Source organism: Myotis lucifugus, unplaced genomic scaffold, assembly GCF_000147115.1.
Source record: "Myotis lucifugus unplaced genomic scaffold, Myoluc2.0 scaffold_274, whole genome shotgun sequence".
Classification (NCBI taxonomy): Eukaryota; Metazoa; Chordata; class Mammalia; order Chiroptera; family Vespertilionidae; genus Myotis; species Myotis lucifugus.
The window spans coordinates 1,474,707-1,500,287 of record NW_005871322.1 but is presented as its reverse complement, the minus strand read 5'-3'; the positions used below and the strand labels follow the sequence as shown (position 1 = coordinate 1,500,287).

Sequence of the window (25,581 nt, the reverse complement as noted above, 5' to 3'; positions counted from 1 at the left end):
ACCCTGCTTCAGCAAAGCTTAAAAACAGCCTGGAAAGGATCAAACCGATCTGTAAGTAACCCAACTGCATGCCAAATGAAGCTTTTACAGGAAGACAACAAAATCCAGCACTTAGCAAGGCAAAATTTCCACTATACACAGCACCCAAATAAAAATTACTAGATATGCCAAGAAGGAAAATGTAGCCCAGATCTAGGATAACAGAACAAACCCCTAGATGACCGAGATGACAGAAATAGGAGATAAGAATGTTAAAACAGCTGCTATAAATATGTTAAGTATTTAAAGGAACATAAGGAGAAAAAATGGTTATAAAAATATAATCAGAGATTAAAAAATACAATATCAGAAATGAAAAGTTAACTAGATGTGGATTAGACACCACACAAGATAAGATCAGTGAACCTAAAGACCTATCCAAGAAACTATCTGTGTCCATCAACAAGTTAAGGGGTAAACAGACTATGGTATGTCCACATATGAAGTGTTGCTTAGCAATTTAAGAGAATGATTTCCTGCCCTGGCCGGCTTGGCTCAGTGGATAGAGCTTCAGCCTGCAGACTGAAGGGTCCCAGGCCAAGGGCACGTGCCTGGGTTGCGGGCTCATTCCCCAGTAGGGGGTGTGCAGGAGGCAGCCAATCAATGATTCTCTCATCATTGATGTTTCTATCTCTCTCTCCTTATCCCTTCCTCTTTGAAATTAATAAAGAAATATATATTTTTTTTAAAGAGAATGATTTCCTGATACACAGAACAACGTGGTCAAAATCTCAAGAGCAATATGCAACAGAAAAGAAAGCAGGCACAAAATATACACACTACATGATTCCACTTACTCAAAATTCTAGAAAAGGCAGATCTCATTTATATTGAAGAAAGCAGATCAGTAGGTGCATAAGGCCAGTAATATGGGAGGGATTGATGTAAAAGGTATTGAATCTCTTTGGGCATGATGGAGATATTCTATTATCTTGATTGTGGTGGTGGTTACAAGTGTATTTAAATTTGTCAAAACTCATCAAACTATCCACTTAGCATGGATGCATTCACTTTATGTAAATTATACCTCTACAGCCCTGGCCAGTATGGTTCAGTGATTGGAGCATTGGCCCGAGCACTGAAGGGTATCGGGTTCGATTCCCGGTCAAGGGCACGTACATGGGTTGCAGGTTCGACTCCTGGCCCTGGTCAGGGCACATGCAGGAAGCAACCAATCGATGTGTCACTCTCACATTGATGTCTGTCTGTCTCTCTCTCCTCCCACCCCCCACTATCTCTAAAAATCAATGGAAAAAATATCCTCAGGTGAGGATTAATAAAAAAGAAAACAAACAAAAAAATTATCCTCAATAATGTTGATTAAAAATGGAATAATGGCCGAACCGATTTGGCTCAGTGGATAGAGCGTCGGCCTGCGGACTGAGGGGTCCCAGGTTCGATTCCGGTCGGGGGCATGTGCCTTGGGTTGTGGGCACATCCCCAGTGGCAGGTGTGCAGGAGGCAGCTGATCGATGCTTCTCTCTCATCGATGTTTCTAACTCTCTATCTCTCTCCCTTCCTCTCTATAAAAAATCAATAAAATATATTTTTTAAAAATGGAATAATGATTTGTGCATTCTTTTGTATGTATATAATGTTTTAAAAATTAATAAAAGGGAACTCCAATTTCTTCTTCTGTGCATTTTTCAGATTTTCTATAAAAATGTTGTTTTTTAATGGGAGAAAAATGTTGACCTTACCATTGCTTCATACTAAAATACTGTGTTTTAAAAAAATGGGGTTATATCCATAACCTCATCCCAGGAGCTTCTTTTACGAATCTTTCCACTGTACTCTCCAGGTATCAGTGTCATGAAATTTTAGGAGTCCAGTTCAAGCTCCTAAACTCTAAAAAATATTGTGGGAATGTGGAGAGATTGTGCTATACAGGCAAATCTCTCGTGTTAGATGCGGAAGCAAGATGTCAGAACTAAGCAAAACCATTTCAGCTATTTACTTAGTTTCACTTCTGTCTGATAAAACTTGAAACTCAGAGAGCTGAGACACACAAAAATTCCAACTTGCTTAAAGCAAAAGAAGGTTTCCTTTGCATCACTGCTATTGCTCTTGATTAGTTCTGGTTTACCCATTGCTGATTCGTTTTAGCAAATAGAGAAATAAACCAATAGAGAAGAAAATGCTTCTCTTCAGACACACGCAGAGGCCTCATATCTCTGCAATTACCTGGATATATTTATTCCAGATAACTTGAAGAAGTCTTTTCCTCTCCCTTACAAAAGCAAGCAAAGCTTACAACACAGTATGTGTTGATCTTACCTGGCCCCACAGTAACCTCTGTAGAATGCTTGTTGATAACCTTAATCTTATCACTGAAGCCATTTTTCTCCACAATCTTCACAGCAGCATCAGCCATAGGCTTGAAAACCTACAAATGAGAGCCAAAACCCAAGAAAAATAAGTAATCAATTTAATAACATCCTAACACCCAACACTAGCAAGACATTCCTTGATTCTAGTCCTAAGATTTGAAGTAAAAAAAGATCTGCACTGCAGAATTTCCTTCTAAAATGAACCTTTGTTACCATTCAAGATATAGGCAAAATATTTATTTGGGTCTATTTAATTTAAATAAATAAGACTTCATCCATGTAACTGCAATACTTTATTCTATAAATGTGTATCATGAAAAGAAATACAAAGGAATGAGATTTCCCTGGGTTTAACTGGCAGCTAGGAGTCCCCAGGCTCAGGGGCGGGATGCAAGGGATCCCAGGGAGGTTGCACTACCTCGTAAGGACAGCAGGTGTCAGTGCCGCACTAGAGGGAGCCTGGAAGAGGACTTGCCTCACAAACTATGATCTGTGATGATCTGTGAAGCTGCTCTCTAGACCACAGTGAGACTGTTACTGTGTTAGACCTAAGTGTGAGCAAAACTGCCCCCAATCTCCAATGCTGGCAGGACGTCACTGATATTTTCTGAAGATATCCAAGGCCTTCCACAATACAAACCACCATGCTTCTCCCTGCCCCTGCCATTCCCCCCAAACCCTATTCTCCCCACAACTGATGCTTCATCCACACTCATGTTCCCAGGCACATCTGAGTTTTCCCTGCTCTAGCCCCACCTGCCAAAGCAAACCCAACTTTCCAGGACAACACAAAAACCCCTCTCCAGAAGTCTTTCCTGAACCCTTACCATGTCCCTAAACATAAGCCCCTCCAGCTGCTATTTTCTGGCCTGCTCAACTGAAATTACCAGTACATAACTCCCACCATATTAGGGCAGAAAACATTACAGACACACAGAGAGTGGAAATATAACAAACTGATAACGTGAATGACCGGTCACAATGACAAGATTTCCCCTTTTATTAGTCTTTTTATGCATCTTCCACATTTCCCACCATGAACACATAATTCTTTTACTATATTCAAGGGGAAAATGCTATATTCTTCTGTAAAGAATACCTGTGTGCTCAGGAAAAAAATTTAAAAACACCATCTTTACAATCTGTTTCAAATTATATTTCTAGGGCTCAGCTGGTGTGACTCAGTGGTTGAGCATCAACCCATGAACCAGGAGGTCACGGTTCGATTCCCGGTCAGGGCACACGGTTAAGGGCTCAATCCCTCTGTCTCATCATTGATGTTTCTATCTCTCTCTCTCTCCCTCTCCCTTTCTCTCTCTGAAATCAATTTTTTTAAAAATTGATTTGATGTTTTTAGTTATAGTTTGAGTTCTCAACAATCACTTGGCTTCACCCCCAAAAGTATCATGAGCTCATACCACCCCCTCAGCCCTCCCACCTCTTGACATATCACTTATCTCATCCCTGACCCTTGAGGCTCTGACCATTCACAGCCTCCAGTCTGGGAGCATATGGAAAGCAACTGATCAATGTTTCTCTTTCACATCGATGTTTCTCTCTCTCTTTCCCTTCCTCTCTTTAAGTATGTCCTCAGGTGAGGACTTAAAAAAAAAAAAAGAATATACATCAAAATTTTAGCAATGGTTAACTTTGAATTAACAAACTACTAGTATTTTATATTTAACAAATTTCCTATAAAGAAATGTATTATTGCCCTGGCCAGTGTAGCTCAGTGGATAGAGCGTCGGCCTGTGGACGGAAGGGTCCCGGGTTCGATTTCTGGTCAAGGGCACATACCCAGGTTGTGGGCTCAATCCCCAGTAGGGGGCATGTAGGAGGCAGCCAATCCATGATTCTCTCTCATCATGGATGTTTCTCTCTCTCTCTCCTTCTCCCTTCCTCTCTGAAATCAATAAAACTATATTTAAAAAAATACAAAAAAGGCCCTAAGCGGTGTGACTCAGTGGATAGAGCGTCAGCCTGCGGACTGAAGGGTCCCAGGTTCGATTCCGGTCAAGGGCATGTACCTTGGTTGCGGGCACATACCCAGTGGGGGATGTGCAGGAGGCAGCTGATCGATGTTTCTAACTCTCTATCTCTCTCTCTTCCTCTCTGTCAAAAATCATCAAAATATAATTTAAAAAAAAAAAAAAGAAAATGTATTATTTTGCATTTATCAGAAAGATAACATGTTTAATTGTTTTATTACAGGAAAGAAATGGCAGATTGCCAAACTACTGATAAAACATAAATAAGATAGCTGGCTCTTGTAGGGGACATTTTAAGATAGTAGGTCTCAATCTTGTAGGGACATTTAAGATAGTAATGCCAGACCACAACCCAGAATAATTAAATCAAAATCTGGCAGAGGAGATGAGGAGGGGGGCTGGGTGTCAGTATTGTTTAAAGTGTCTCAGTGATCCTGACATGCATGAAAACACTGTTTTCAGAGGGGAAAACATACTCCTGGAGGAAGAAATTGTACCTGATTCAGTTCTATGCTTTCAGAACCTGGCCCTGTGCTTGGCACAGAGTGAGCACTCCGTGAATACCTATGAACAAATGGATAGGCAAAGGGCAAGGGGCAGGACACCCACGTGAAGAATGTGGCTTACCTCGATGGCATAGCAGAAGTCGGCACCTGCTGTGACTGCCATCATTGACAAGAGTCCTGTGCCGGTGCCAATGTCGAGAACCAGGGCCTTCTGTCCTCTGTCCTTCACCCTGCTCACGGCAGCCCGGATACCCTGGTAGTATTTTATATTCTAAGAGAAAGGGATTAAAAAAAACTGTCACTTCATACTAGTTGTTATAAATAAGTAGAAAGGTGCTTTGTGAAACTCTGGTCATGGTTGGCAGCAGCAGTGCAAGTCATGACTTGTGGCCTTTCTGGGCCCTCGAGGAACAGCACTGGCTAGCTGAGTCAGGCAGGCCTTGTGACACCGCCAGAGCACTGGGTCAAACTGTTACCCTTTCTTAAGCAATTATCTCCCCTCCACACCCTCTCTTCTACAGTCTGCCTAGTGATACTGGGGCTAGGGCTCTGGAAGCACCTTCTCCTTTTTCCAGCTGTTAGGTACAGACGTAGAAGAAGGATCTCGAGGGTGACTGGAAGGTAGAGGAGGGAGATAGTTGCTCCTTCCTGTATGGGTGCTGCTCTCATCAGTGTCCTCCCAGGCGTAGCAGCTGGTTCCAGATGCCAGCTCCTGCCAGGCCTCCCATAACCAGCCTCCCCGGGCGTCCCTCATGAGTAGCAGCAGCACTCAAACAGAGATCCCTCTTGGAGATCCACAGGCCCTCTCCTCTAAGCTTCCAGATCAGGGGTGGGAAACGTGCAGCTCTTGGGCCTACAATGCCCACAAAATCATTTGGTCTGGCCAAGGCATTAGGGGTGAGTTAATTAAATGTTTGACCAAATATAGCAGGCTAATTTTTAAGTTGATAATTTTGTATGGCCCGAGAATGATGTTATAAAAGTCCAAATGGCCCACCCCTGTTCTAGATTCTGAAAACCTCAGTCTTCGTCTCTCTTTGTATCCCCAGCCCTTGGCAAGGTAACTGTTTCCTGCTCTTCCTATCACAAGTTGACCTCAGTGACCTCTCTGCTTCCCAGGCCTCCCACATCTGTGTGACCAAATCCCTCTATTAAAATATGTGTTGTGGCTTTTGATTTCCTTACTGGACTCTATTTCACATAACTTCCTTGTCTAAATATGTTTCCCTCTCAGGAAATTATTTTCTTGCATCGTGAAGGTTTTTAGTTATAGTCTTTTGTTTATTCTGTTTGTATGCAGGGGTTTTTTTTAAATGGAACGCTTCATGAATTTGCGTGTCATCCTTGCACAGGGGCCACACTAATCTTCCCTGTATCGTTCCAATTTTAATATGTGTGCTGCCAAAGCAAACACTGGTTATGGTCTTTTGTAACTTAACAGATACACCTTCCATCTGTAAGAGTTTAGCTGGATAAGTACTCTTCTGTTGACAATAACTAAAAATCCTAGGAAGGTATTTGTAAATCTTTTTAAATGTACCGACGAGCTGGAAAATTAATAAGGAATATTAGGAGGTCAGGCAGTTGGAAGTGGATCCACCCCCAAGTTAGCCTGAAGATGACTATCCTACCAGCTAAGACCTTGATCACAGCCTGTGAGAGACCCAGAGCCAGGAGACCCAGCTAAGTGGAGCCCAGTTCTCTGACCCACAGAAAGTAAAGATAATAATTGTTTTTAAGACATTACATTTGGGGATAATTTGTTACTAGATAACTAATACAGAGCTGGTATCAAAAGGGCAATATTCTCTGACCACAGTGCAATCAAGTTGGAAATCTCAATAACAAAAATATAATTTAAAAAAAAAGATTTTAAAAAGTTACATATCAAAACTCATGGAATGGCTAAAGCAATATTTGGAGAAAAAAGTATTAGAAAAGACAAAAGATGAGGTAAGCATCCACCTCAAAAAATTACTAGTAAAAAGAGGACTACCAAAATAAACTCCAAATAAGTGAATGAATAAAAATAATAAAGAATAAAAATTAATGAACTAAGAAACAAATATAAGATCAAGAAGGATAAAAGTTAGTTATTTCAGTCCTAGCCACTGTAGCTCAGTGGATAGAGCGTCGGCCTGAGACAGGTTCAATTCTGGTCAAGGGCACATGCTTGGGATGCAGGCTCGATCCCCAGTAGGGGGCGTGCATGAGGCAGCCGATCAATGATGCTCTCTCATCACTAATGTTTCTATCTCTCTCTCTTCCACTCTGAAATCAATAAAAAATATATTTTCAAAAAAAGTTAGTTATTTCAAAAGACTAATAAAATCATCCTGGCTGGTGTGGCTCAGTTGGTTGGGCGACATCCAATGCACCAAACGGTTGCAGGTTTCATTCCTGGTCAGGGAACACGCCCAGGTTACAGTTTGATCCCCCAGTAGGGTGTGCAGGAGACAGTTGATTGATGTTACAGCTCAATCCCCAGTAGAAGACGTGTAGGAAACAGCCAATGGATGTTACGCTCTCACACAGATGTTTCTCTCTTCTCCCTTCCCCTCTCTCTCAAAATATCAATTAACTATTTTTTTAAAAAAGACTAATAAAACCAATGAACTGGTAAGACTATTTCAAAAATAAACAAATAAAAGGTAGAGGGAGATAAAGAAATACAGGTAGCCAAAAACTGGAAATGAAGAGGAGGGTAATATCAGTATATATGCCGCAGATATTAGAGAGATTAAAGGATATGATGAACAACTTCTAGCAAAAGTTTTTAAAAATATATGAAGTGGACAACATTAAATTGGACATTCTACCCAACATACTAGAACAAGAAGAAATAAGGTCTAGAAAAAAATAAATAAAATTATTTTGTTTTGTTCACAGACAAGATGAATGTCTGCAAAAGAAAACCCAAAATACCAAAGGATATTTATTGAGTTACAGAATTTAGAAAGATTACAGAATTCCAAATCAATAAGTAAAAATCAATTGAAATCTTATATATCAGCCTTTAATAACCTTGGCAAAGGGAAGGATTTCTTAAACAAGACACAAAAAGTACCAACCTTTAAAGGACATATAAGATAAATTTGACATTAAAATTTAAGACTTATGTTTATCAGATGGAAAAACAACCCACAAACTAAGATAAGACACTTACAATAAATATAACTGACAAGGTTATTACCCAGAATATATAAAGAACTCTTATAAATTACTAAGTCATAAAAGAGTAAACATGAATAGCTAATAAATGAAAAGAGCTCATACACAGTAGTTATCAGGGTAATGCAAGTTAACACTACAATGAGAAATTAGTTCAAACCTATCAGATTAGTCCAGCCAGCATGGCTCATCAGTAGAGCGTCAACCTATGAACCAGGAGGTCATGGTTTGATTACCCGTCAGGGCACATGCCCAGGTTCTGTGCTCAATCCTCAGTGGGACTCGTGCAGGAGGCAGCCAATCAGTGGTTTTTCTCTCATCATTGATGTTTCTCTCTCTCTCTCCCTCTCTCTTCCTCTCTGAAATCCGTAAAAAAAAAATATTTTGTTAAAAAAATAAAAATGAAAGAGGAAAGCTGAAATGTAATTCTGCAATGAAAGTCAAATCTGCTTTACAAAATACAGTCTTCAGTGACCTCTAGAAATTTCATTTTTAAATTACAAACTGACTATACAGGGCAAAACATCATGTAATTAGAGAATTTTTATCTAGAGGAGATTATGGAGATCAGATAGTACGTCTTAAATCCTAATAAACAAGGTGCACAGAGGTCCCATGTTTTGTCCAAGTTCACACTCAGGTCAAGAGCAGAGCCAGAAATAGGACCCAGCCTCCAGACAAAATTCCCAACCATTACGCCATACTGACTCTCAGCATCATTCCAACATCATGCCTCCAGGGTTCCCGTAATCCAAGGTTTCAAAACCCCACATCAAGGTAACAGTTTCCTTTAACACTTACTCTGTCTTTGTCGTGCAGCATATCAGCATAAGAAGATCTAAAAACAAAAAGACAGGTCAGAAACCTCTGCTAAAAGTAATATACATCAACATATGAGCATATTCACAGATATATAAGTGCATTCTTAAATCAGATGAGACAAACATCCAGGCAGGTTTTAAACTACTTTAAAGGAATTATGGGGGGGGGGGGGGGTGTTCTGGAAAGTAACCTCACACGGTGATATGATCATAAATTCCTAAGTTAACACACCTTTGAAATAAACCACCCTCAAGAAAGCACAAACATAATCTTATTAAACTACCCTATAATCCAATCAGCACCTTGCTTTTTTCCCGTCTCCTTGTAATCTTATTTCCTTCCTTAATTTCAAATGCATAGAAGAAGCTACAAAACTGTTATTCTCTGGAGCAGCGGTTCTCAACCTGTGGGCCGAGACCCCTTTGGCGGTCGAACAACCCTTTCACAGGGGTCGCCTAAGACCATCCTGCATATCAGATATTTACATTACGAGTCATAATAGTAGCAACATTACAGTTATGAAGTAGCAACGAAAATAATTTTATGGTTGGGTCACAACATGACGAACTGTATTTAAAGGGCCAGAAGGTTGAGAACCACTGCTCTGGAGCATTTGCGATCTTGCTCCCGGCATATGTGGTCAGTTTGGTTCAAATAAAAATTCTCTACAGATTTGGAATTTCATACGTTAACAATTATATTCTATAATTCTTTGGTACTAAATAAAAAACCTCAGGCAAGTATTTATTTTTCAGCAAAGAACCTAAGACCTAGGAATGCTCTAGTAGTCAGCCCTGTCACAGTAACTCCAAAGACACTAACATACTGATCATTTTATACATTACACATTTTTTAAAAATATATATTTTCTTGATTTTTTATAGAATCGAACCTGGGACCTTTCAGTCCCCAGGCCGACGCTCTATCCACTGAGCCAAACCGGCTAGGGCACACATTTTTTAATTAAATCTTTATTGTTGAAAGTATTACATATGCCCTCCCCCCGACACACTGACCTCTTATAACCCACCCCCATAAACATTTTTTCCTCAGATTAACTTAGACTGAGTTTAATACTTAACATAATCTTGCATAATTTGCACAGTGGGATAATCACAGATGTAACACTAGGAGGAGGAATTGGGGAAAGGCAAAGTATATTATCTGCTGTATATTCAGCATTTTCCTTCATGTCATCAGGAAAAACTAAGAGTTTACCAAACTATAGAGTGTTAAAGGGAGGAGAGTTGATTATCTATATTTCTACCGTAGCAATTACAAATTTGAAAACCTCTAGCAGGATCAGGATGAGCCCCCAGAACTCAGCAGGCCCAGCCCAAAGATGCTTTCTGAGAGTTCCAAGTGAGAGCTGAGGCACTCCCACTATACAGAGGACCTCCGGCTTCAGGTCAACATCAGATTCACTGCAGAGCTTCTTTTAAACGCAGATTCGCAACATACACACAGAGATTCTGATCCAGATCGGGCTGGAAGTCTGGAAATCTGCACTTGAACTGGTGTTCCAGGCAACTGTGACCCAGGCAACCCATACTCTACCCTTTGAGAAGCTCTGCACTAAAAGAATAGGGTGTTTTTATGGCACACCAAGGTTTTTATATCTGAACCCTCCTATGAATGCTTAGTTGAAATCTGGTCCTTTATACCTTTCTCCACTTTTTAAAAAAATATATTTTATTGATTTTTTACAGAGAGGAAGGGAGAGGGATAGAGAGTTAGAAACACCGATGAGAGAGAAACATCGATCAGCTGCCTCCTGCACACCTCCTACTGGGGATGTGCCCACAACCAAGGTACATGCCCTTGACCGGAATCGAACCCGGGACCTTTCAGTCCGCAGGACCTTTCTATCCACTGAGCCAAACCAGTCAGGGATTTCTCCACTTTTTAAGAAGCCCTTTCACTCCCCATCTTCTCTGTCTCATCACCCACTCACTCCCCACCACTGCACTGACACCACTCTCCTTAAACACCATTAGCTCACTCCAACTGCTAACACCCAGGACTTCTCTGGCCCTGCTGGACATGCCCTCTTCCTGAACCACTCTCCTCCTTTCTCCTCTGTGACCACGCCCTCCTGGTTCCCCTGCCTCCTCAGCTATTCCAGAACCCCTTCAGCCTTCTACCTTTCTCATTCCACACTGTCTCTGAGAGTCCTGTTTCCACCCTCACTAACAAATGCAAATTGTCTCCAGACCCACATACCTGTCCACTGGCATCTCTACTGGATGTCCAAATACCTACTCTCCATCAACTCCCCTGCCCAACACCACCAATTCCTCCTGTGTTCTTCCTCTCAGGAAATGGTAGCTCCATCTACCTAGTCACTCTAATCAGAAAGTTTGATGCTTCCTGAAATTTCTCTCTCCTTCCATCACTGCATCCTATGAGTTATTATATTGTATACTAGAGGCCCAATGCACAAAATTCCTGCAAGAGTAGGCTTTCCTTCCCCCAGGTGCCGGCACCGGCTTCCCTCACAGCCCAGGCTTCGTCTGGAAGGACAGCAGTCTAATTAGCATATTATGCTTTTATTATTATAGATATTGAGGAATATATTATTATATTTAGGCACAGAGAAGTTAAGTATCTTGGCCAATGTGAGAGTTAAGAAGGGGCAGAGCCCACATGCATATTCATGCTCCTCTTCTTATATTCGCTACCAACTTTAAAACATGACCTCCGCCTACCTTTTCAGTATCCTCTCTCATCACAGCCCTACTTGTGCACCACACTCCAGCACACTGACCTGACTGCCACTCCTCTGGAGTGGCCATTTCTCTCCATGTAGATATCAACCCCCCAGGCCAGCTGGTTCTTGCTGCTAATGGGCATAAACGTTTGTGCCCATTTCCACTGGCCTTTATCTCTCTGCACCATCATTTGTTATGCCTGTCTCTTCCACAAAACCACCTGTTCCTTAAGGCTGGGAACCCTTTCTTCTTCATTTTGGTACTCACTGCCCCAGCACAGTTTTGTCATGTTGTATGCACTTAATGATTGCTAAATAACAGTAACTCACATACTTTTAAATATCCCTTCAAAGAAAAGAAAAAGCAATTTTCAACTTTTCAGGAGAATTTAACTATATGAGGAATGTCACCATTTCAGTGGCACCAGTAAATAATTAACTTTCATAAACGCTTCTACTACTACCGAACCTTGGGTCTTCTTTGCTCCACTAGACAGATCCTCTGACTTCCCACACAGGCATGACTCAGCCTAACTCCCACACAAACCTACTTGGCTGAGCACACCTGCTTGTGACCTACACCTGCCCAGAAGCACTGGGTCATATCCTATTGCACACTCAGGCTAAATTTCAAGGCATCTGCTTTGAGATCAAGTGCCCCATCCAGCTGCAGCCAACTGTGAACAAACGCCTGTTACCTGGCAATCTCCTGGTGGTAATCATAGTGCTCATCTTCCTCCAGCCACTCCACAGATCCTGTGGTCGGATTGGCCCGCCCACAGAAGATCTTCATGCTGCCAATCAGCTCCTCAATTTTATCACTCGCCAGCTTACTTCTTATGGACAGGTCAGACAGTCAGAAACCTATTCACATTATAATGCCCAAGAATGAAAAGAAAAAAAAATGTTACAAGACAAGAAAACAAAGGGGGGGAGGTGTCTAAGAAATTGACAAAAATATCAAAACCATTGAAAATATTTGTTAATCGGAATTTTCATTTTTCCAGCAAGACTTACTTGGTTTTATATTCCCCATAAAACATTAAAAACTATAATACGCAAGTTCATAAAACTATCTGGAAACTTGAGCAGTCCTCAGGGATTCCAACAGGGTCAAATGAGCCTCCAAGGTACAGCTGGGCATAGCCTCAGGTAAAGGTGGTGAGAAAGGAAATAAAGCAGAGGAAAGGGCTAGTAGGAAAGAACAAAGAGAAGTTGGAGTGGTGGTAAAGGAGTGCCACTAAAACTACCTAAGGATATTAGACATTTAGTTTAAGGAAAAATACAAAGATAGAGCAATTCAAACAAATTAGGAAAACCTTCATCTAAACAAGTAAGTCACAGCTATACACAAACATGGATAATCCCAGGAATATAATGTTGAGTCATAAAAAAAACAACAAGTCACAGAATACATATAAGTTCACATTTATATAAAACTAGAGGCTCGGTGCACGAATTCGTGCACCAGTGGGGTCCCTCGGCCTGGCCTACGGGATTGGGCCGAAACTGGCTCTACGATATCCCCCGAGAAGTCCCGGATTGTGAGACAGCACAGGCCAGGCTGAGGGACCCCACCGGTGCACGATCAGGGCCGGAAAGGGACGCAGGTTGGCTAGCCAGGGAGGGACTGCGGGAGGGCTCCAGGGCGTGTCCGGTCCGTCTGGCTCAGTTCCAATCAGCCAGAACCCAGCAGCAAGCTAACCTACCAGTCGGAGCATCTGCCCCCTGGTGGTTGGTGAACATCATAGCGAGTGGTTGAGCGGACTTAGCATATCATTAGCATATTATACTTTGATTGCTTGAACAGCCCACCTGACAACCGGACAATTAGCATATTAGGCTTTTATTATATAGGATGTATAATTATTCAAAACAGAGCAACATGCCCTAACCAGTTTGGCTCAGTGGATAGAGCGTCGGCCTGCGGACTGAAAGGTCCCAGGTTCGATTCCGGTCAAGGGCATGTACCTTGGTTGTAGGCACATCCCCAGTAGGAGGTGTGCAGGAGGCAGCTGATCGATGTTTCTCTCCCATCGATATTTCTAACTCTCTATCCCTCTCCCTTCCTCTCTGTAAAAAAAAAAAAAATCAATAAAATATATTTTAAAAAAAAACAGAACAACAGCCCTAGCTGGTTTGGCTCAATGGATAGAGCGTAGGCCTGCGGACTGAAAGGTCCCAGGTTCGATTCCGGCCAAGGACACATGCCTGGGTTGCGGGCTTGATCCCCAGTAGGGGGCATGCAGGAGGCAGCCAATGATTCCCTCTCAACATTGATGTTTCTATCTCTCTCTCCCTCTCCCTTCCTCTCTAAAATCAATAAAATGTATTTTAAAAGAAAAAATAGAACAACACATTCTTTAGGGATCACACTAAAGTGCATAGCAGGGAATAGGATAGTAGGAAGGAAAAAGGATGGGATCAAGAGGGCCACACAGCCCCAGCTGGTGTGGCTCAGTGGTTGAGGGTCAACCTATGTACCAGGAGGTCACAGTTGGATTCCCGGTCAGGGCACATGTCTGGGTTACAGGCTCGATCCCCAATGGGGGGCATGCAGGAGGCGGCCAATCAATGATTCTCTCTCATCACTGATGTTTCTATCTCTCTCTCTCACTCTCCCTCCCTCTCTGAAATCAACAAAAATAAAAAATAAAAATAGATAAAGAAGGGCCACACAGGGGACTTAAAGAGCAGGTGAATTCTAAAACTGGGTGGTGGGAATACAGGTGCTCATGATACTGTCATTCTTCATGCCTCGCTATTTTTCATAATAATTACTTCTTTATCTACTCAGTATTTAATTTTAAAAGCAATTTTGAAAAACCTTTCTTCATTTAAAAAATTTTGTTTCAAATAAATAAAATATTATCAGACAGATAAAATGTCCTGTATGGCCTTTTTGCTCAAAGATATTTATATCTGAGAGACAGGAACACCACAGCTCAAAGTCTGAAGGCACCTCTCAGCAGGAATGGAGTCTCCCAATGCCCCCTTCCTCTGACATTCAGAAACAGCAAGTATTCCACATGCCCCTTCATTCTTGTTAAACACTGATCCATCTTCAGGAAACATGATTATTTTTTGTGGAGGAGGTCCCCTCAGGCATTTTATTGGCCACAGTTATTGGCTTTCTCTTGAAATTACCAAGACTAAGTAAATATTGAATTTTTATACAAGAGGATGGGAAACACTTTTCTGAAGACTCAGGTGATCACTAGCTTGGTTCAACGTAGTCCATCTGTCTTTCAGCAAAACTCTACTTCTAAAACCCCAGACTATCTACTTTCTAATCCAGGGGCTCTCAAACTTCCCGACAACCCCAGTAAGTAATATATTTTACACTGAGACACAATACATACAGACACAAACATAACCAAGTTTCACAAAGCGGTACATATTTAGTCTTGCCCTGGGCAAGGCCCTCATATATTTTATCCTATTTTCATTTTATTTTTTAATAGACCACGATCCACTAAGCTGATTTCATAACCCAGCAATGGTTTGCAACCTAGTGTGCAAACCATTGCTATAACCAGCTCTGTACATCTCACATGCTGATATCCTTTTAAAAAGACAGTATCTAGAACTACCAGAGTTGGTAATGTGCTTTAGAAAACTGTGTCCAACACAGGCTGCAGTGGGAAGAAATGACCACATTTCAGCGAATGTTCAGGGAAGGCTTAAAAGATGGGTAGGGCCCTGGCCGGTTTGCGCAGTGGTTAGAGTGTTGGCCTGAGGACAGAAGGGTCGCAGGTTCAATTCCCAGTCAAGGGCACATAACTCAGTTGTAGGTTCAAACCAATCCGGCCGGGCCCTGCGAAAGGTGACCAATCCATGTGTCTCCTCTCTCCCTCATTTCTCCCTCCCAGAAAGCTTAGACTACCATGCACGGCAGATAAATCAGCTGCCGTGAAACTGAGCAGCCAGGCGCACAGGTTGGTGGGGTCCGTTGTGCGGAGGGTCTAGAAACCCTTATCCCGTGGAATCCCTTTTTGTCTGTGATGTTGCTGAGGCTACGACTAGGATCACAGAGTCTTTTCAGAACGGCAGAGAAGTCACTGGTTTCGTAGTAACCTAAATGAATGCTTCAGTAGGGAACCACGTCCTGTAACCTCTACGAACATCTTCTACGGATAAACATCTTCCCCTGTTATTATGACGTGTCCTCTCCCAAAAGAAGACCACACTCCAGGCTCAGGGGACAGCCTGACCCCCTCCTCATTCTCCAAGAGCTGTCAACTAATGCGGACATTTACGAGGAGGGAATGGCATCCACCACGCCAAGCTCTGGCACTGAGGGGAGAGTCCAGGTACGTCCTGTCAACCCGTTCATCGCAGAGGTGTTTCCCCCACGGGCCCAGCAAGCGGCCATCACCAGAGAGGGCGGCAGAGCCGGGGCCCGCCTGAAACCCCGCTCTTCCGCCGGCCCGGGCGCTCGGAGCCGCCCCACGCGGACCCTCGAAAGGTTCTCGGAAGCCCCGCAGAAGTGCGTACCGCGGCGTCCGAGGACGCCCACGCCAGGCCCTGCCGCCGGAGCCCTGCGGCGGGGAACAGGACGCGGGCTGCATCCCGGACTCCGATGCGATTCCCACCTACCCAACATGCTCAGCGCCTCACCGGCCGCGGACGCCGCTCCGCTCACTTCCGCCGCCAGGGCCACATTCCCGCGGCCGGCGTAAGGGGGCGGGACCTTCCTACGCCGGATGAGCGTGCCGGGGGCGGGACCCGGAAGTAGAACCTGAAGTCTTTCCCGTCGCACCCTACGCGTTCCCACACTGCTTCGCGACCGCCGCTATGGAGGCTGGTCGAACCGCTATCCTCCGCGTGAAGCGGAAGCGCAGCGAGGAGCCTGCCGAGGCCCTGGTCCTCGCCTGTAAACGTCTCCGGAAAGATATGGTGGAGTTGGCGGTCCAAAAGACGCCCCCCGAGGGTCTGGAGAAAGCAGCAGAGAAAAATGTCTTCCAGTTGGTGGCTACCGTGTGCTCCCAGGTATCGGGCGGGGGTGGAGCCTGAGTGGAGGGGCTCTGAGGGCGCCGCCGGGATGACACTGTCTCCCTGACCCCCACACGATCCCCTGCTTACGCCGGCTCCCCTTCCCTGTTGCCCTCCAGGAGGACCCGGTCCAGCCGCTCCTGCGCGCTCTGCCCCCACCCTGGGGCACCCATCAGCGTATCCGCCACGACCTCCGCGCGTCGACTCGGAAGATCCAGCAGGAGGGTCGCTACAGGGTAGTCTCTAGCCGCCGACCCTCGGGCCTTCTCTCGGATGACCTGGAGTCCGAGGACGCGCGGGAAAACCCAGAAGCCGGCGGTGACGCAGGCTTCCAGCTGTTGGATCTGGTCCACGAAGAAGGAGACCCTGAGGCCGCTGCTACTGCCACTGCTGCAGCCACCACCACCACCGCCGCCGCCGCTGCGGCCGCCGCCTCCTGCAAAGTGAGTGCACGCCCCGCGGAGGAGAGCTGGGCTTCTCCCGACAAGGAATCTGGGCGCTCAGACGGCACGCAGTTGAGATGCACATGGCTTCACCTTTTATTAACGGATGATCCCGCCGGCTTGCTAGCCTCGATTTTACAGATTAGGTTCTCTCCTCAACAAGTATTTACTGAGCGCCCACTATGTGACAAGCATTGTTCTTAGGTTCTGTGGGTAGAGCAGTGAACCTAACATTCAGATAGGGAAAAACAAGTAAATTCACTGTCAGATAGTGATATGGGCTGTAAAGGGGGCGGGGGTGGGGTATGCGCAGGAAGAGTGGTTCCATTTCAGAGGTCACACGGGGGTAAAAAAGTGACATTTGAATGAAGCCTTAAAGGAGGTGAGTGCAGGGCACTGTGGATATCTTGTGGAGGGGCATTCCAGGTTGAGGACTTACAAGCACAAAGGCTTTCAAACCAAGTTTGTCTGATGTTTTCAAAGTCAGTGTGCCTGGAGCCCAGTGAACTTGGAGAGAATAGTAATAAGGAATTTGGGGGAAGGATCTAGTAGACCCATGGCCTTTTCATCCTGAGTAGGGTATTAATGGAGGACTTTGAGCAAGGAAAAGATAGAGCAGATGGGCAAACTCACCAGAGGGAGGGTAAAGGACTAGTCTTGGGTACCATATCAAGTCTGAGGCAGAGTCAGGTCTCAAATGCACACTTAATCCAGTGTTCTTTCCACTACGTTACATCTAATATGTTTGTTTTGTATCTTCAAAAAAAACCCCACCAAAGTCTGCATGCAGTAATATCATAGAAATAGAAAATTCTCAACCTAAGGCAGTGGACGGCAAACTGCGGCTCTTTGGCCCCTTGAGTGTGGCTCTTCCACAAAATACCGACTTCTGCGCATGGGCCACGAAGTTTCAATCGCACTGTACGTGCGTGCCCGCACGTGGTATTTTGTGGAAGAGCCACACTCAAGGGCCCAAAAAGCCGCATGTGGCTCGCGAGATGCAGTTTGCCGACCACTGGCCTAAGGCATTCCCCCTCTTAGTAAACATTTAAAAAAATTTTCACTCCTTTTAATAGTTCTTTAAGTGTAAAAAATGAAATTTTAATTCAAAATACATCAGGCAAAACATATTTAATCATGGTGCTAGTGTACCTGATAGCAACTTGAGCATGATATTGGTAGCCACATCTTTTTTTTTTTTAATATATTTTATTGATATTCTACAGAGAGGAAGGGAGAATAGAAAGTTAGAAACATCGATGAGAGAGAAACATCAATCAGCTGCCTCCTGCACACCCCCTAATGGGGATGTGCCCGCAACCAAGGTACATTCCCTTGAACGGAACCGAACCTGGGACCCTTCAGTCCGCAGGCCAACGCTCTATCCACTGAGCCAAACCAGTTGGGGCAATAGCCACAACTTTTACCAAAAGTAAATCAAGACTGATTCATGAGTTAACAATCAGATGTTTAAAAGTACACTAATATTCAGTGGAATCAATTCAATAGCTCAATTTTATAAGAAAAACAAATAGCCGAAGCCGGTTTGGCTCAGTGGATAGAGCGTCAGCCTGCGGACTGAAAGGTCCCGGGTTCGATTCCGGTCAAGGGCATGTACCTGGGTTGCGGGCACATCCCCGGTAGGGGGTGTGCAGGAGGCGGCTGATGGATGTTTCTCTCTCATCGATGTTTCTAACTCTGTATTTCTCTCCCTTCCTCTCTGTAAAAAATTAATAAAATATATTTTAGAAAGAAAAACAAATAAACTGAAAGTTGTGAACACAAATTTTCCCAACCCAACAATGCAATACAAACTTATAAACATATCAAAAATATTTGCAGAGTAATTATTTTAAAAACATGAATTTAGCTCGGCCAGTGTGGCTCAATGGTTGTGTCAACCTATGAACCAGGGAGGTCACAGTTCAATTCCTGGTCAGGGCACATGCCCGGGTTGTGGGCTCAATCCCCAATGTGGGGTGTGCCGGTAGCAACCGATCAATGATTCTCTCTCATCATTGATGTTTCTCTCTCTCCCTCTTCCTTCTTCTCTGAAATCAATATAAATATATTTCACATAAATTTTAAATATGAATTTAAGCTGAAAGTAAAATTGAGGTTTTATCCCTACTGAAACCAGCAGAGGAAAGGTTGTCGATAGCACTGCTGGCAACACTGTGATTAAAATGGTACATGGCTGTAGTGCTTAAAATTGATGCCAGTCTTTTGGAAAACTCCATGGCTAACAATAGCTTAGGGTGTATTTTAAAACTATTTAAATTTATTTTTATTGTTTGGACTCAAAGTCACTCAAAATTCTAAAGAAATTTAAGTTTTAAGCAAATGAAGTACTACTTAATAGGGTATCTGAAAAGGTTTGGTTCATTTTATCTAGTAATTTCATCCCCAGGATTTATCCTAGGGAAATAATTCAGCAGAAGCAAACAGCTGTGGTATTAACAAAAGCTGTTTGTTTACTAATTACTATACATCAAGTATTGTCTATGTACTTGTTATATATTCTTTTTTGTTGTTGTTATATATTCTTTTATTTAACTCATTTAACCCTCACAAAAACCCTAGGTACTTTAATCTCTATTTTCAAATGCAGGAAACTTCACATTCATTGCAGTGTTATACATGGAGGCTAAAAATTATGTCTGAGAAATTGACTATACAACTGCCTGGACTTTAAATTAATAACCATGAAGACTGGCAAGATGGGAAAGTACATATTATATATGTTTACTGGTAGGAAATGCTGTATGTATTATAATTGAAAATATGGGTAAGCATACATAGATTAGACTTAAAATAATTTATTATTTTATAAAAAGAATGTGTTCATTATAGGAAATTTGAAAAATCTATAGCAAAGGAATACGGCTGCATAATTTGCTGGACTGAGGGCTGGGGACTTGTGAGTTGGAGCCAGAGCTTTCCTAATGAACAGCTTTTAGGTCAGTCAAGTCTCTACACAAAAACTGACATCTCTAGTTCCTTTTTACTTTGGAACAAAGAAGAATTAATTCCCTGTAGCTTGTGATAGAGAGCATTGGTCTCCCCTTGTCTGCCTCTCCATGGTACGCCTCTACTTCCCACAGGGCATACAGTTTCAGCTGCACAGCTCCTGTGATGATCGTTTGCAGGGGGATCATTTGCAGCATGTCTCCTTGGTTTCCAAATTGGCCTGTGCCACCCTGGATAATACAGCTTATTGGACCTAGAGTCCGTCTTACCTTGGCCAGTTCCAAGCTGGGTCAATCTATCTTGAAGCTTTTCTTTCTAGCAAGAAAAGGATTATAGAGGAATCCATTCCTGGTTATGATTAAAAGCAGGATGTCAGTGTGGGCAAGTCAAGTGGTGGGTGATGGCTGGTAGTAGTCATGATAGCCCAGGAATCGTCCGTAGGTTCCCTATAGAAGGCCACACAAAATGCAGGCCCACTGAGGAGTCAGCTTTGGAGGTGCTACTGTGGGCCTGCAGATCCCCAAAGGGAGAACATCATACCAAAGGAGCTCAGGAAGACCTAGGGGAAGACTCAGCTCTGCTGGCCCTCGCCTCTCCTCAGGCCAGTCTTCACATGCAGGTCTTCACACATGCTCTTGCATCAGCCGAGCACAAAAGCGTAGAAGTCTGTCTTGCAAGTTTCTATCTCAGAAGAACCACACATTACTTTTTTGAGAGATACTTAGCTTTTTAATCTCATAGCTAATTAAACAGGCCATGCGGATAAGACTGTTGAATCCAACAGAGAACTGTAGGGAGGCTTCCTTCACCCAACACTTAGGTTCCTTTTCTTTGAACATCCATGTTTAATCTCATGCATGTTATCTGCTGTTTTCTTCACAGGTATCTGACCCAGATGTGATCCTTTGCAATTCTGTAGAGTTGATCCGCGAGCGGTTGACTATATCTGAGGATGGACCAAGTGTCGGGCACCGGGAGGAACAGAAGGATGACTATGTGTATGACATTTACTACTTGGAGACGGCCACTCCGGGATGGATTGAGAATATCCTCTCTGTGCAGCCCTTAAGCCAGGAGTGGGAGCTGGTAAGGGGACCTATGGGCATGAGGGCATGAGGCAACCTAAGCCATTCTCTAGTCAGGGTACTTTGCCTCCCTGGATTCTAATCCTAGGCAACATTGTCCTTAGTTCTTTTTGTTCTTACTTAAAAGGAAAAATTTATTCTAAATGCCTTCTAGGAACCTGGTTTTAATGCAGGGAATTTTGGGAGTCTATAATTTTTGCTCTTAATGAATCTTTTACAAGGTTTGTAAATCTCTGTTGTTGTTTTTAATATTTTTATTGATTTTTAGAGGGAGAGGGAGAGAGCATGCCCCCAACCTTAGCATGTGCCCTGACTGGGAATCTAACCAGTGACCTCTTGGTTCATGGGCCAGTGTTCAACTACCAAGCCACACCAGCTAGGCAACATCTTTATTTTTTATATCTACCCATTCTCAGGGGAAAATGTATGAGAGCTTATAATAAAATACAAAATAAAACCAGGAATTTTAATATGAGAACAAAACCTTTTTAATTGCATCTTATAATGCAGAAAATAATGGATTAAGAAAGCTAACTTGCATTTAAAAAAACAAAAACTACTAACTTCCTGACAATCATTCTTAAAACAAATTCTAAAATGATTAATGAGTGTCCTGGCCAATGTGGCTCGGTTGGTTGAGCATCATCCCTTGCACCGAAAGGTCACCAGTTCGATTCTTGGTCAGGGCACATACCCAGGTTTTGAGTTCATCCCCGGTTGGGGTGCATATGGGAGGCAACCAATCAATGTTTCTCTCCCCCCCGCCCCCTCCTTCACTCTCTAAAATCGACACACATATATTTTTAAGAAATAAAATGTAAAAATAATGAGAGAAGTTAAGGTGGTACCTGTCACACTCTTATGAGAAAAGCACGCTACTCCACACCTACTCTACCACCATAATCTGAATCAGGCACCCACCTTGGACCATGCATAGGCCCTTCTTTTGCCTTCCTGCACCCCTCAAACTTGGATTTTGGTTCTGATCTTTGGCATCACCCATAATCCCTCCGACAGTTTAAAGGTCATTATCATCACCTGCTCAGAGCTGTTTCTCCTCCCTACTTTGGGGTGTTCCTTTAGTCTGTCTCACCAGGAATGTCATCCCTGGAGTTGGACGTGTAAGTGGAATAGGGCCATTATCTCCCCCTTGTAGCCTAAGTGTAGCCTCTCCAAGTTAGTCTGATATTAGTTTCCCCCAGAGCATGACCTTAGCTGTTTTGACTTACATTCATGTGTGTGTTGAGATGTGCAGGTGAATGATGGCAAACAACTAGAGGACGCTGATGAAGATGAAGATGAAGATGATGAGAATAGTGAGAATAATTGGCGCAATGAGTACCCAGAGAGGAGAGCAGTGACGGAGATGAAGATTCCAGAGGTAGGTGGGTGGCAGCCTTGGATGGGGAGGGACTGCTGGGATCCAAGACTGAGGCATGCGTACAGAAGACAGATCCATTCTAGCTAGCTTTCCTTCTCCATTGAGCTCGTGCAGCTCAATCATAAGCTGTTGGAGCTACAGAAGACCCACAGACCAGTGTTTGGGGGAGGGGGTTGTTATTAGAGTAATGTCAGTCAGGTGTGGGTTCAAATCCTTAGTTCTATCATTGCCTAGCGGTGGATCTTGGGCAAGTTACTTCATCTTATTGAGCCTCATTTTCCCTCCAGAAAATAAGAATATTGCATCAACTGGTAGAGATTAAGTGAAACATCTAGCTCAGTGTCTCTTTCCCTGCTTCGGTCTAACAGTATTGGAGAGGTTCTAAGTGCCAACAAAAAGAATTTATTTGTGTCTGTTAATGGAGGAACAATTAGATCAAACTACAGAATATTCTGTAGTGCCCATAATATATTAAAAGGGGCAAGGTTCAACATTATATTTACAATATGACTACAACTATTATATTAAAAAAAAAATCTATACTTAAGGGAGAAATGACAAAATATCCCACTGTTAAAAGACTTGGTTTAAATGGTAGAAATGAGATCTTTTCGAATTGTTCCCCTGAATTCTCTTTATTGAGCAAGTATTTTTAAGTAATGAACCAAAATAAAAAAACCAAACAAACAAAACCAGCCCAGCTGGTGTAGCTCAGCGGTTGAGCATCGACCCAGGAACCAAGAGTCACTGGTTCGACTCCCTGTGAGGGCACATGCCCGGGTTGCGGGCTCGATCCCCAGTGGTGGCTGTGCAGGAGGCAGCCGATCAATAACTTCCTCTCTCGTTGTTACTATCTCTCTATCCTTCTCCCTTCCCCCCTCTCTAAAAATCAATAAAAAATTATTTACAAAAACAAAAACCCGGACCTTTTTGAGATGGGAAGGAGCTCACAGTCGCCAAAAAAAAATGATGCAGGTGGAGTCCATTCCTGTTCTCTCATTCCAGGCTCTGATGAATGCAACGGCCTCAGTGAAGAGGAAAGAGGCAACAGCAGACCACAGACGTGGAGCAAATACCCTTTGGATGTGCAGAAGGAGTTTGGCTATGACAGCACTCATGACCTGGACTCGGACTGAGGATCCTGGGACAGCCATGAGGTTCTATCACAGGCCCTTGAGGGCTTTGACTGCCTTATCAGCCACCCTGGTAGTGGGTTTCCTGGCATAACACACGGAAGGAGAAAGCATGTCCAACAGCACCATCATAGCAGTGAAAACGTGTGCTGAAGGAGTATCTCTTTTCCATTAATAGTAGGATGCTTTGCCTCATTCAAGTGACCCTGCAATCTAGGGGACAAAAAAACAAACAAAAAAACATAAAATGAAGCTTCCTGGCCTAGGCATTTTCCTGCTCTTCTTCTACGCTAAAGCCAGTAAGTGGAAGAGAGGCTGTTTCATGAGAACTTAGGTTCAACTTTCCCATGCCACCAGGCACCCGCCCCCAGTAAAAGTCTGATTCTTTTTGACGGGAAAATCTAGAAGGGCTACAGTGGGTCTCTTGTAGGAACACACACTGAGTAGTAATGGCCAGTAGAGGAAGAATCTGCCTGAGCTGTGAGGGGTTTGGTTGACAGTTGTCTCTACCTCCCTGCTTCCTATGATAATGACCGTAAAGATTGCTCTTTCGTTAGCAGTGGTACCAAGGAACAGGGTATGTATGAATGTGATACTCTGCATTTAGTAAAAACACTAACTATGGGAGCAAGTAATTCCTTTAAAACCTTTTCAATCTGAATGTTTTCCATTGTGCTCCCTCTCCCCTTCCTGCCCCCCACCAAAAATGGGGGAGTGGTGAGATAAAAGTTTCAGAATTGACCTGAGACACAGAGGACTTAAAGCAAATTAGGAAAAGGAAAACAAATCCTGAACTTAGCTTTCCACTAAGAAATGTTTAACTATTTACAGCACTCACCAAAAACTATCAATAGGACAAAATTTCTTCCCCAGAATTTACATTTCTGCCCCTACCCCTTCCAAAGCACAGATGCCTTAACTCAGACTGAGTTGGCATTTAGTCTTCTAATGTAGCATTCGTTGTCAGTAGAACTTTTGCAAAGACGAATGTGTCCTATATATGCCCTGTGCAGTGGTAGCCACTAGCCACATGTGGCTGAGCACTTTTAATGTGATTAGTGTGACAGGAATTTTTCAACTTTATTTTAAGTAGCTACATGTGGCTAGTAGCTACTGTACTGGTCAGTGCAGGTATAGGGCAATCAATACCCAGAACCTTCTATTCAAGACATGCCCTCTTGCCCCATAGCGCACACTCACTATCAGGGGAAGGTGAATTACACAGGGATGTGTCTTCCCACATCTTTTAAAGACTTCATAAGCATCTACTTTCCCACCCTGCCTAAACCCATTTATCTACATCGGTTCCTATGTACACAGAGTTGTTAAACCTGAATGATTAAATTGTATGTGTGTGTGTGCTCAGGCTCTACTCTTGTGGCTCTAAAACCAACGGACTATTGGTTTCCCACCCTAACTATCCACAAAGGTACAATTCAGTGTCACAAGTAAGAGGCAGCAACTTAAATGTACATGAACACTAGTCATCTTAGTCTATAGTAAAAGAAGGATTAAAAACCACTCTGTACCAGTATGATGTGTTCATTGCTATTTATGTGCTCATTAAAGTTTGCCAACATTAAAGGGCTTAACAACTTCACAAACTGTACCCAGTGCAAAAGGGATTAGCATACCAGGAGAAGAAATGAGGCTGAGGAACAAAACCCTCATGGAAATTAATTCCCCCTCAAAGCTTGAGTGGAGGAAGTCTGGCTTCCCTCCCACAGGAGGGTTTCTAGGAAGTCTGTACGCAGCACAGAGGGGAAGAATGCGGTCGCCATCCACTAACGGGAGGAGGATGACATGGCTCACTAAGCCAGTGTGAGGGCACCTGGGGTATGGAGGCCCTTGTTTTCCCAGGAGCCAACGGGAAACAGCAAGTTCCTGGGGTGAGCTGGTCATTTGCTTGAGTGGAGGAAGCCAAAGCCTGCCTCAGGGGTCCTCAAAACAAGCGCACTCTACTTCAAGGATTAGCGCTAAAGGATCCCTGGAGCAGGTGCCAGCTTGG

At 43.5% G+C, this 25,581-nt stretch overlaps 2 protein-coding genes and 1 non-coding gene across 7 annotated transcripts in view; 1 reads left to right on the top strand and 2 right to left on the bottom strand.

The window, feature by feature from the left end:
- PRMT7 (protein arginine methyltransferase 7) overlaps nucleotides 1-16,260 on the bottom strand; it is a 39,267-nt gene extending 23,007 nt beyond the window's left edge. For 3 of the 5 annotated variants that reach the window (XM_006099469.3, XM_023763075.1, XM_023763076.1), the window contains exons 1-5: nucleotides 16,064-16,215; nucleotides 12,265-12,430; nucleotides 8,836-8,872; nucleotides 4,985-5,134; nucleotides 2,317-2,425 (exon numbers count right to left, since the gene is read on the bottom strand). In XM_006099469.3, the coding sequence (XP_006099531.1) occupies nucleotides 2,317-2,425; nucleotides 4,985-5,134; nucleotides 8,836-8,872; nucleotides 12,265-12,359 (391 nt within the window). In that variant the 5' untranslated portion in view covers nucleotides 12,360-12,430; nucleotides 16,064-16,215. Of the gene's footprint in view, nucleotides 1-2,316; nucleotides 2,426-4,984; nucleotides 5,135-8,835; nucleotides 8,873-12,264; nucleotides 12,431-16,063 lie in introns of all 5 variants that reach the window. The other 2 variants (XM_006099468.3, XM_006099470.3) reach the window with 2 other exon arrangements.
- On the bottom strand, nucleotides 6,171-6,277 carry LOC111828064. Its single transcript, XR_002831825.1, has one exon. It is a non-coding gene; the product is annotated as a U6 spliceosomal RNA (small nuclear RNA).
- Nucleotides 16,261-16,306: 46 nt separating the features above from the next.
- SLC7A6OS (solute carrier family 7 member 6 opposite strand) lies at nucleotides 16,307-25,157 on the top strand. The gene is given in 6 exon segments (XM_006110135.3): nucleotides 16,307-16,558; nucleotides 16,681-17,004; nucleotides 20,857-21,060; nucleotides 22,315-22,402; nucleotides 22,405-22,440; nucleotides 23,446-25,157. Coding segments are annotated over 6 exon segments (978 nt in total). The 5' UTR covers nucleotides 16,307-16,363; the 3' UTR covers nucleotides 23,577-25,157.
- Nucleotides 25,158-25,581: the final 424 nt, after the last annotated feature.